At 44.3% G+C, this 12777-nt stretch overlaps 1 protein-coding gene across 2 annotated transcripts in view; it reads left to right on the top strand.

Moving 5' to 3' along the window:
* tspan9a (tetraspanin 9a) overlaps positions 1-12777 on the top strand; it is a 93499-nt gene that overhangs the window by 40389 nt on the left and 40333 nt on the right. For both annotated transcript variants that reach the window (XR_003928381.1, XM_030054421.1), the window contains exon 2: positions 11713-11904. Coding sequence is in view for 1 of the 2 variants with exons in the window: in XM_030054421.1 (XP_029910281.1) it covers positions 11713-11904 (192 nt within the window). In the remaining variant the exon portion in view is untranslated. The remainder of the gene's footprint in view (positions 1-11712; positions 11905-12777) is intronic.

Raw genomic sequence — 12777 nt, 5'->3', positions numbered from 1 at the left:
AAAATTGTCCTATCCTTCTGAGTATCACCTGAAAGCAGAGGCAGTTAATAGATACTGCACTCTTTGCACAGCTGTTGAGTCATGCTTCATTCAGTCCCTCATGTGCATTTTGGGTAGCAGCCACCATACCCTCCGGTAAATGAAATTCTTCCTGCTCGTCTGGAGTGTTGGTAGACCTCCATCACGCTGTGGTGAAACGGTACAGGCCATTCGCTTGTGCCAGTGTCCCTTCTGTAGATGTTGCATTTCAGCCGCGGCAGGTCAGATATTTGAGAGCAGTGCAGTAACCAAAGCAGCCTTACAGCAAGGCCAGGCAATGACTCCATCTTTTTATTTTTATTTTCTTTTCTCTTTTTTTTTGCGATGTGAAATGAGATGATAAACTTCTCAGTACACATACACATGCACACACAGCACATGCACACTTTGTAACACCTTTCTCCCTGAGCGGTTCACAAAGGCCCCCACAGCATGTCTGTTTTTTGCACAAGGTCAGACAGACTGACCCTGTAGATAAAACCATAACAATGTGGTCCTGATGCTCGGGCGCTTCACTCATTTCCAGGGAGAACTCCCAAGGCTGTTGTTCGGCCCATTTTAGACTAGCAATTGTCAGACACTTGAAATAAATTTGTAATGGCATTTTTGGCTCCTCTGGCAATCTCAAACATAGCCAGCCAAGGTCATCTTAGTTCTTCCCTAAAAGTCTCTGCACATATTAGGGGAAATAAATTATGCTGCTGCTGTTGATGTTAGTCATGGTTAATGTTGTGTGCATGGTTCCCTAACACAGGGAGGGAAATGAACAAGTATGGGTGTATGAAGCATATGCTTAGCTCTGCTGATGAAGATGAATGATGCCCCCTCTGTTTTTTGTTTATGCTGGTTATGAGTGAGTAAAGTGGTATCAGCTGCATAAGCCCCTTTTCCACCAAAAAAAGTCCCTTTTCCACCAAAAAAGTCCCCGTGTCTCGCTCTCGTCTCAAAGTAAGGACCCAAAACTCTCATGCATTTTTGTTTCTACCGCACCACGAGAACAGAGAGCTTAATGCACATAAGGAGGAGGTCTGTGGCTGAAAAACAGCAAAATGGTAAACATGGAAGATGTTGAAACCATTGTTGCATTCAGGATTATTTACCGCTGTGCTGCTGGGATGTTGCATTTGCTTTTGGAGAGGAGAAGCACTGAGCACAGAGGTTGGAAAGGAGATTGAGGATGCTTGAAAAGCAAGCTCTGAAAAGAGGAAACTGCTTTTACTTAGATTGGTGAGATTTTTCTCTCAATTACTAGTCAAGTGATCTCTCAGTCATGTGCATTTGTTTTTTTGTTTTTTTGTTGTTGTTGTTTTTTTCCTGTGTGAGTCTTTTGGTGCTGCTTGTGTCATATATTCACTAGTTGGAGATGTGCATCACTAAAACTCCACCCTGACAGCCACCAGGAACTTGGAGAGTACTACGTTGGTTGCAGAGATCGTTTTCGAGGTCGATCCCTAATGCAAAAGGAGGGACTGTTTCCTCTGGTGGAAACATAGATAAGGGTTCCTGGTTCCCCCAGTAGAAAGTGGGTCATTTTGGCAAATGTGTGCATACTGTATATCTTACTGATCTCATTATTTTGTAGCAATTCAGCACTCCTTCATCAGTAGGCCATTTGCTGTGAGTACTGCCGTAGTGATGCTGAGGTTTAGGTTAACTTTGAAACGGATAGGGGTGAGAGTGAAGAGGTATGTGCTGAGTGTCCAAGACCTCACTGACATACATGCAACACACTGTAGTTCTGTGCATTAGGGATTTTCCTTTTCTTTGGTCCTCTGCTCCGGGCACTGCGTTGGGAATAGACAGAGCCTCCATCCTCTCTCCTACACTAGTCTCTGGCTATGCTCTACCTCTGCTGAGCCAGCATGCTCATTAAGCCCTTCAACTAGTGAAACTCAACGGGAGAGTGTCCAACCGTCTGCCCGCCTCTGAGGATTTTAGGCATGGATGCACTGGCTGACCAGTGCGAGATATTTATTTGAGCCAAATGTTTGTGTGCCTCTACAGGCAAGCAGTTTATGTGAAGGAAAACAGCCACTCATAAAAGGCAGTGCCTTCACATAAATAGATATTTATTTTTCTTAACACGTCGACTTTTTATTGTACGCAAATGCCTCATAAGATGTCTTCATAAGCACCTTTGATGTCAACAGCAAGCGGCAATATTCCCGTTTAATTACCGCCTTGTGTAGCGAGCTTCTCTCTCTGTTATCAGCTCCATTTATGTATTTATATTTCATTGTCCTCATTATAACATCACTGGGATTTTTTTGGTCCTTCATGTCTTTACAGCACTGAAGAGACCGGGCAGCCAAGTGTTGTTTTCAGCTGACTAGGGACAGATTGCAGGAAGACAGAGGGCAGATACCGCTCCCACAGCCTCTCTGCAGCCACAGCATGGAAAAACAAGGGAGCTTTGCTATCCTGTGGCAATATCTGTCTGTGTTTGGACCCGGATTTGCACCTTTGGCTTTGCGCTTTGCATTCTGCATTTGACCTGCAGGCCCTATCCTCCTGTGCGTTTCTCTGAGCCACCGTCCGATCTCTCCCTCCCCCTGACAGCTGTGGTGAGCAGAGCTGCTGAGCCTCCTGGCTCCAAACATGGGCTAAGTTCGCCTTCCTGATGCTCCTCTCTCCTTGTTCTCGATGCATAATTGAAGTGCCTGTGGGTGCCTCGGCTGATTGAAGAATCTTGTTGGACTGGTGGAAATCTAATGGCAGAATTAGTCAGGGATTTCTAATAGTTTTTTTGGGGTTTTTTTTTCAGTTGTTGTCATTGCTTTCTTTCTTTTTATGTGTTGTCCTCTAAAGGTAGAGGTTGTTGTCAGACTTGAAGAGTGTGGATGTGTCAGAGCAGTCAGAGGGGATGGCTCTGGACAGGCAGAGAAAGGCTCATCTGTCTTTAATCCTTCCTGGCCCAATTGATTTAAAGTCACTTCGCCGTGAATGGGCCTCTCAGCTCTTCTTGGGATGAACAGGGAGAGTGAGAGGGAGAAAGAGAGAGCGTTGGAGAGACACAGAGAGAAAAGAGAGATGGAAGGCTGGGTGCAACTCTCCCCGCAGCATGAAAAGACATGTCACTAAAGATCCCTAAACAGAATAATCTAACAGGCCCCCCTCTTCAGAGAGCTCAACCAAGCTGTCCATGACGAACCACCACAGTTAGCAGATCACACCGCATCTGAATGCCTCACTAAGCCTGTGATTGAGGGAGGGATCACTGCCTCTATATGAAAACATTTATATCTCCAAAGAGGCATTTTCACTCAGAAGTTGCTCGGGAGGAGAAAAAGCAGTCCACATAGTGTAATTTGTTTAGAGAACCCCGAGTGCGGGTGAAAGCCAGTGGAGATTTCGCAAACAACTTGTAGTGCTTTGCATTTTCACCCAACAAGCACTAAACTGTCCTCTCATAAACGCGCGTGTGTTCACGGAAAGCCCAAACACTCCTTACTGTCTGTCTGTCGGTCAGTCAGCATCGCTTTCTGCAGCCTATAATCTCCTTGTATGAATCCATCAGGTCTCCATTGGGTTAATGAAACTTTAAATAGGCGGATATAGCTTTTTAATCTTACACTCTGCATCTGTCCCAGCCCTTTGAATCCATGCAGTGTTTATTCTCAGCCTGAAAGCACTGTTTCCCTCAGCACCATAGCAGACCCTGTGAATAATTTACTTGTTATACAACTCACATTGGTTGTACAATATTCATCGGGGGATGACTAGGACACCCCAGGAAGCTTCGGGAGGGGGGGCTTTACTGGAAAGCCGAGTCTGGGCTGCTGACTATAATAGCCGACCACCCAACTTGGTTAATTTCTGTCTCATCCTTTTTAGTTTTCTTGGTGGTGGCCTCATGGTAAGACACAGCCTCCCGCTTACTGTTCTGTTTCGTTAGGAGTCTAGTAGTCTGTGCTTATTTTTTTTTTTTTTTTTTTTTTTTTTTTTTCAATCGGGTCAACCTCTTACAGGCCTTCCTTCGACTCATTTTTAATTGCTTCCAAGACAGAACGGAGAAATGTTCCCTCTCTGCTTTACCTGGTTACATTACACAAATCCCATCAACACGCTGAATGTTTTATAGGATGTGCGGAAACACATGTCACTGAGGCTTTGGGGTTAATTTCTTTCTGGAGCTACCTGTGCTACACTAAAAAATCATCCATCTTAATAAGCACTTTTTCCATGTTGTTATTAAAAATTCCTGAAGCAAGTGAAACTGCATTTTAAGCGAGTGCAATTATCTCATCCCAGTGGCATTTGTTCCCCACCTGTTCCCTTAAGAGAAATTTGATTTTAACGCTGAATACTAATTTAAACAATTTGTTGAAATGGGGATAATTTGGCAGAGTAGAAACGCGTGCAGCCATGATACTGTGCCCAACAAACAATGGGCTGTTTAATTGTAGATATCAGCACTCACAGTCTCTACTGACTGCCACTGACAGAGCAGGTGAGCTGCTTATAATTCACGCTATTGAGTGCAGCTCATGAGGCTGCTTTATGTTGAAACTGAGTTTTAATGAGAGTAACAGAGAGATCGGGTGACCTTGCATCTTTTCGAGTGAGCTCATAATCAAAAAGGACACTCTCTGCTAAGAACAAGATGGCTTCATTAGGCTTTGACAAGGTAGACACGTTGAATGAAATGCGGAATGAATCATGAAAGATAACGCGGAAAATAATTTGCCGTGCCTGTCACCTGTGCTTTGGTTTCATTTAACATCCTGAGAACAGTTATATATGACCCCTCTTTTGAAAAAAAAAAAAAAACCTTGATGTATTTAGGCAATGCAGGAGTCAGTGAAAGAACCGTCGTTAGTAAAATAACTTTGACAGGAGCCAGAAAACAGTCTCTCCAGAGAGGCGACTGTTAACGCGACTCTTTACTTCACAGCATGTATCAGAGAAGGTCTTTTCTGCGGCAGGGAAGACAACACAGAAATTGCCCGTCTTTACCTTCAGGCTTTCTCACCTCTGTTCGGCACTCGTGATTGTTTGCTTATGTGCATCATCATGTGATTGTTTTCATTTTCATTTCTGCAGCTGGCAAACTACTTAGCCGTTATACGTTGGCATGAATCACAGGCCTGTGCCGTCATAGGGTGACGAGCAAAAAGTCCGCTTCTGTGCACGGCAAACATCCTCTGTCTTCATCTCAGTGCAAAATCAATGTCGGCTAACAACCTTCACAAAAAGCAGCACGTGTGCGCGGCGAGAAGAAAGATGTTTTTTCCAATAAAAAGAGAGATGCAGCGGTGGAGGAGGGCAGAGGGGATCGCGAGGTGATAAAGTGTCTCCATCCCCTAAAAGTGCTGTCAGAGGACGGCGTTTTCCGCTCTTATATGGTTTATTGTGCTGTAACGGTAGAAGTACTCACTGATTCCTCAAACAAAGAGGTTTCAATTTCGGCGTGGAGGAGCCAGACTCCGTGGAAGAGCGTTTTTTGGAGAGCAAGCGATGGCTTCTGTATTGAGCGGTCATTTACTCGCCGCACTGAGCTGTGAAGTCTTGGTGTCAGGCCAATAAATTGAAGTAAGAGGGTCAAGTGCAGCACAAACTCAAACACTTACACTAAAGCATGTATATACAGACACGCTCTTGCATAATACACACACACACACACACACACACATATATATACATGCAAGAGCTCACTCATTCAAGCGTCACAAACAGGGACATTTAACCCTTGTAGTGACATTATTCAAAGGTGACAGTAGTAATTTCGCCAAAGCCATCGTTCTTGGCGCTTTACGACATGATGGGCTCTCACGGTGACCTCTCCGAGCCCTGAGTGTGGAAAGGTCAGCGTTCTCCCATTCCCAGTTACATCAAAGTCACTATACCCCAAAACCATCGACCCACCCTACCCCCACCCCACATCCTCCCCTCTGCTCAGAGCGTGGGGGTAGATTGCAGTGGCGTCCTGTGTAGGGTCACTCCGCGCCGCTGAGCTGGTTACTACAGTGGCTGGTAATTCTCAGAGGCAGCCACTCGGATGAAGGGTCGGCCTCTATTTTCTTCGTCTCTCCCTCACCGCTCAATCTCGCTCGCTCACGCCCACGCGCCTCACGTATCTCTCTCCTTCTCACCGGCGTTTTCATTCTCCTTCGTTCTGTCCCCCTCCCCAGTCGACCCCGTTCACCTCGCCTTCAAGTGTGGGAGGCCGCTTCAGACTTGCTTCATGTTGTTGCAGTTATTCTCACCTTGAGTCTGTTGCCTGTAGTTGCATCTTCACAGCAAGACTCTTTATAGTCTTTATAAAGACTATAAAGACTAACTAAATATTTACAATAAAGACTATAGAGACTAAAAACTTATTGTATATTTTTAGTTTTTAGTCTTTATAGTCTTTATTGTAAATATTTAGTTCAATCAATCAATCAAAACTTTATTTATAGAGCACTTTTCATGCAAAAGGAGCAGCCCAAAGTGCTTTACATAAAAACACATAAAAACAATAAAAACAATGCAACACATAAAAACAATACAACAAACAATAGACACAGGATATATCCCCCCCTTCTCCCACACATAAATACACACATACGCACACGCACACACGCACACACACAAATTTAAAAACACTAAGGAATTAAAAAAAAAAAAAAAAAACACTGAGGAAACGCTATCCTACACTCGCCACTTCGAAGTGAGGAAATACTAGAGAGAAGATAATCCATATTAAAATTTAAAATTCAGTAAATATCAATAAAAATAAATAAATAAAAGTAAATAAAATAAATACAATTCTATTGAAGGCAAGACTAAAATGGTAGAATAATCAAATAAATAAAATTCAATTGAAAACCAGTCTAAAAAGGTAAAATAAATAAGCAGACAAGTAAATAATAGTTAGTCTTTATAGTCTTTATTGTAAATATTTAGCCCTTATTCTGTTTTATTTAACTTTATTATATGTTTCTACTGTTGCTACTGGAACACCAGAATTTCCCTGGTTGGGATCAATAAAGTACATCTATCTATCTATCTAAGAGCCCATATCTCCAGCTTCTACGTCTCTCCTTTTCCGCAAATGACATTTAGACATTGGACATTTTTGCTATGATGGTGCCCTGAAAATATTGTCTAACACACGAAAAGGTCAGATATTCTCTTGGTCCGCTCTAACTCTTTTCATTGATTTTAAAAAGTCACTTCCTATCGAGCACAATCACGTATACTCCATACTTTTCCGCCAAAACGAACTTCCTGCACTCAATTCGGCGCTGAGAGCTCTAAGTTTTATTTTCTAAAGTGGAACGGTTGGTTTTCTGACCATGGCATGGAACCTCGAACATGGCACAAACCTTAAGTGTGATAAAAACATCGTCGGTGCTCGCTCTCCTTTCTGAGGCATGTGAACATTGCAGTGGTATTTGACCCAGATAGCATGCATCACCCTGAGTCGCTTGATGATGAATTGAGGGGACCATGAAAGTAAAATATTAGCCCACAGCACCTTTGCTAGGTCTGTCTATAGGTCCAGATAATTAGTTTCAAATCAAACTGGGTCAAGTTGCAAAGATAGGCAGGCAGATAGAGGCCTCATTACCAAATCAAGTGTTCATTTACCAAAGATTAGTAAGATTAGTAAATCTAATTCAGTAACGCTGCAGGACATTGGATTTTTTTTTTGTTTTTTTGATCATAAGCATAACATGAACACTATTCTTAGATGATGAAACAGCCAGTGCATCAGTCATTGCACTGAATCTCACCGTCATTACCCAGACTACAACTGTACTACAACATTACTGCATAGAATGTTATTTTCATATTCCCCAGCCAAGAAGATACAGTAATTGCCCAATACCGTTCCCTAGTGCTACAGCAGATACAGTGTAATTACTGTAATTACTATAGAAACAATGATAATATTGTCCTTGTAGTAACAATTTGACTTTCTCTGTATATGTGGGGATTTCTTAGAAGTCCTCGATGCTTCCCTGCAGACGGGATGTCCAAACATGAGTGACCCACAATTAAAAGAAGATAAGGAGCTCAGTGGGGAGGCTTTAGGACAAGTTCAACTGTAAGGTCAGATGTCCAAAGAGATCACAGCTTGTAGGTCTTATAGGTCTTGCCTCTGGCACCGACGCAGGGGTCCGATGAGGGCGTGTTGTAGTAGTAGTGGAAGACGCGGGACGGAGATTAGGCCATGCTGCTGGCAGGCTCTAAAAGGACAGATCAGACAGATTGAGCGGGGGCTGGGTGGTTTCACAGTCACTTAAGAGAGCGACACACTTGGAAGGGCTTTCTTCACTGGGCATTAAACAGAATTAAGTAAAGGCACGGTATCCTTCCCCACCTGGACTCTTAAACCTCCAGTTGTCCCCTCGCTAGCCGTAAATCCACTCCCTCTATCTGCCCTCTTCCACTCTCTGTTCCTCCCCGGTTTCCTAGAGCCCTACTTACACTCTGTATAATCTGGGCGGCCGAAGAACATCAGCTGTGATTTGTATATTGGCCTCTTGGCATAAGGACATGACCTTTACCAGTATTCTCAATTGACATTTTTATTCTCCCTTTTTTAATCAGGGAATTATGAAGGACCAGCGGGTGTCTTCCTCCGAATACGCCTGGCACTGAATTATTAAAACGGCGGACGGTTGAAAGGCCTTTCTTTTTGTCTTTCTTTCTCTCTCTCACACTCTGTCTCTCAGAGAGCGTTTGTTTCACTGCAGTTTTCCTTGAACCACTTGTTGGAGGGCAACATGACCTGTTTATCAGCCGCTCCCGCTGTATCGTTCCCTCCGGTTCGAGAAATGTAATGTAGCACGCCTTTGGTGTCACCCGCATGCGACTGAACAAGCGTCCTTCTCCCGGCGTCTGGTGTGCCTGCTATTCACGGCATTCTCGTTTTCGACCTTCGACAGGAGCACTCAGCCTGTGTTTGTTGCGGCAGGAGCGCCAGTCTTTCACAGGGTCATGCCCTAGGCGGTGCCACACTTACGTTTTCGCTGGAATATGTGCGCTCTCATCGAGGCCTTTTCATCTATTCTGAGTCCCTACATGCAGCCTGGTTTCCCCCTCTGTGTTCTCAGCGTTTAATAGTAAGAAATGTATCCGGTCATTCCTCAAATCCTGAGAGAGAGCACATGTTCCCCTGTATGTAAATGTCTTTTTTTTTTTTTTTGTTTAATACAAAGTGCTGTCGTCCATGCAGGTCAGCAAACTATACACAAAGTCAGCCTCCAATGATGGAAGGTCACAGGTTAACCATAGCAAATCTCCACTCAGCAGGCAGACCAGGCGGGGTTGGCTGAACTCTCTGACTCGCCGATGGTTTATGTATCTAGATCCGAGAGGACTCATCAGACTTGAGGCATCTCTCATCACCCGACGGGGCTTGCATTTGAGCCCTCCTCCTCCCACCCACCCGACCACCCACCGCTCCTCCTCAGACTTACACACAAGGACACAGAACCTGCTGCATGTTACCACACCCCAAAAATATTCTCGCGTATCATCCACTAGTACTGCTGCGGTCTGCTTTTCGATCGGGCGCCTCTCATGTGTCCGTGCAATGTGCCTCAAAAGAACAGTTCATCCAAAAATACCAAAAAAAAAAAAAAAAGATATTTTCACACTACTATCCGTCCAGATAGTTTCTGAGTGGGCAAGGTTTCCTCGCTGATTTAAATCTTCTCTTCCGGCCATTACCGCAGTACGACGGTTCTGGCCGGGTTTTCTTTTGTGGAGCTCAAATTGTCAAAAATTTACATGTGAAAAACTCAGCAGCGGTAGCTCTTTCCAAAAAACAGTGACACAGATAGCTGACATAATCCACAGCTGTCACAGGTGAAGAGTTTGCTATAAACAACTTCGAGCCGAGGAGCGCTCGCAAACTGTATCTATCCGCCCACAAGGCCTGCGCATTAGGGATGGATAGATATAGTTTGAAATTTTTTGATGGCTTGAGCTCCACAAACTAATACCCATCCAGCACCGTTGTATTTGGGGTGATGGGAGGCAGAACGGAAAGAGCACAGCAGACTGGAATCCTCCCCCAAATCACACAGAAACTATTTGCATGGATATATTCCACAAGGGGTAAAAGGGAAATATAATATATACATTTTTTTTTCGATAATGGATGAATTGTTCAAAGAAAGCTCAATTCCCAAAAGATGTGAATGCAAACCTTGTTGAAACAACCGGGATACAGTTTTGTCAAATATGGATGTAATTTTGCTGGTTGTGAAACAAGAAGCCATGCAGATGTGCCTATAAATTACCTCCACATTTGACGTAATTGCATCATGGTTGCCTTTTACATGGTCGGCATTCCGATCCCAGCGAAATGCAGCTCAGATTCGCGCTGTTTGCCTATGCGTGCCATGTTGCTGATCAACTGAGAATCAGGCCCATTAGTCAAACTGAAAGAACACCTGCTTGTTATGGTTTTGGAGTGTCGCAGCGTGTTTCCCAGGGCTGCGTCGACGGCACTATTTCTCCGTTTAAATTTGTCAATTTAAGCACCGTGTGGGGTGGATTTATTTGTTTGCTGTAAAAAAAAAAGAGGACTAACTGAACTGGAGCGTCATGGTGATTGTGCGCATGTATGTGTTTGTGTAAATGCGTGTGTGAGCGTGAGTTTATGTGCCTGTTTGTGAGTGTGTGTGTGTGTCTTTGTAGGCACTGCAGGGTTGTTAGCATCTATATATTGTTTGACAGGCATTAATGTGTTCTGGAGCAGCGGTGCGAAGATGAGAAAGCTGGGTGGGGGGGGCCGGTAAAGGGAGGGAAAGAAAAGGTGGTGCAGTGATTTACCATGGTGTCTACCCCATATTTTACCTCATTGGAGATTCCTTATTCACAGGAATATTGCTTTGGGTATTTCATTCCATTAGGTGCAGGCAAAAATGTCACCACTTGCCTCGCAGCTTATATTTCACTGAGTGGTAGGCATGCTGTCTGGCTCTTATCTCTGATAGATGGACCAACATATCAGCGGGTAGGACACTCCACTCTGCCAATCAAGGCTTTCCATAAACACTTTCTCGCATTAATCGACTCACATTCCAGACCTCACAGACATCAATAGGGGGCCTCACACACGCATTTCACTCGGCTTGGCTCCGTGACAGAGTGGAAATCCAGAGGGAATTGCTCCCCCTATGTGGGGTTCAGCTCCACTGCAGGTGGTTTTGGAAGCTGGAAGTTTTCATTCTGGGGGGGCGGCAGTAATTCTGTCTCTGTGTTTTCTGGATTTCCTGTAATCAGCTCAAAACTGCAAACCAACACGGCCCAAGTCCAATTTCTGCTCTAATCTCCTACAGAGCTGTTATTGGCTTATCATAGTTGGTTAATTTGCAGTAATTGGTGTAAACCCTCTTGTTTTTGAGGGCTGTGTGGTGATGGATGACAGCATGGGCCGGTGCCCTGGCAGACTCAGGGAAACTGAGGCTGCTGCATGGTTTTTTTTTTGTTTTTTTTAACTGGGATTTCTGTTTGTTTAGCGCTAAGTTGACTCTGTGAACTGCTGCTTTGTTTAGGAGGTCTGTCAATACCAGCACAATCTGCCAGTGTGGGTTCAGCGCAGAGCTGAAAATACACTTTCAGGTTGTTAATATATTTGTAGCTCATTGTGACGACACATTGACCTGCCTTATCTAATCTTATCTTTTATTTTCTCACCTGTTTGACTCTCATCTCTTTGCCTTGCAGTTATGCGGCTGTGGGCTGCTCGGCGTGGGCATCTGGCTCTCCGTGTCTCAGGGCAGCTTCGCCACCTTCTCGCCCTCATTCCCCTCACTCTCCGCTGCCAATATGGTCATCGCCATTGGCGCCATTGTCATGGTAACGGGCTTCCTCGGTTGCCTGGGTGCCATCAAGGAGAACAAGTGCCTACTTTTGAGCGTGAGTTTCTTCATCTGCATGCCTACGCAATCCCATTTATAATAGCAAACATAAACACAAATGTCCAAGCATATGTACACGCACATGCAACAGGCGACACTGCAAGGTCCCACCCTCTCTCTCTCTCTCTCTCTCTCTCTCTCTCTCTATCTATACATCTATCCATCTATCTTTCTCTTGTCCTTCCTTTCTGCCTCTCTCTCACTTCCCCACCTCTATTCTCTTACATTTGGCCATATCACTCATCCAAATATTGAGCCAAAATGTGGACAACCGATCACATGTGTGTGTATACCTGCATACACAGACACATTGTCACAGGCCAGAGAGAGCCATTTAACATGCTCTGTGGGGAAGAGTACAGTCTGTATAAAACCTCAGGGGCTCAGAAGGGAAAATTAGAGCTGAGCAGCGGGATTCTCCCATTCTGCAAATTAAAACCAGGCAATCATGGCTTTTCCATGGCTTTGGTCACAGCCCAGTGAAGGAATTGTCAGACAGGGGGGCTTTTTCTGTCACTTACATGGTTAAATTATGAAGCAAGCCTAATGGCAATTGATATTTTTTCAGCTCAAAAATAGAGAATGTTCTATTACTGCAGACAGACAAAAAAAAAAAAAAAAATTCTGTCTAGAGTTGCACAAGTGTTTTGTCTTGAACTCATGTTAATTATAAAAGTTAAGAGAGAAATGCTGTCTTTGGTTTACGCAACCGGATGAGGCTGCGGGATCAGCGGCTGAAAACTTCATACATCAACATTAAATCGGAGTTGGAACCGGGGCTCTGGGTACTTAACATCACAAACAGCTCAATCCCTCAAAGCTCTTGCATCAGTCAAAAAGCCCCCCCCAAATCCTCAGTGTTTGACATGGC

The sequence above is a fragment of the Myripristis murdjan genome, chromosome 6, assembly GCF_902150065.1.
Source record: "Myripristis murdjan chromosome 6, fMyrMur1.1, whole genome shotgun sequence".
Lineage (NCBI taxonomy): Eukaryota > Metazoa > Chordata > Actinopteri > Holocentriformes > Holocentridae > Myripristis > Myripristis murdjan.
The sequence above is the reverse complement of the archived record's forward strand: the minus strand, read 5'-3'. Positions and strand labels throughout refer to the sequence as shown.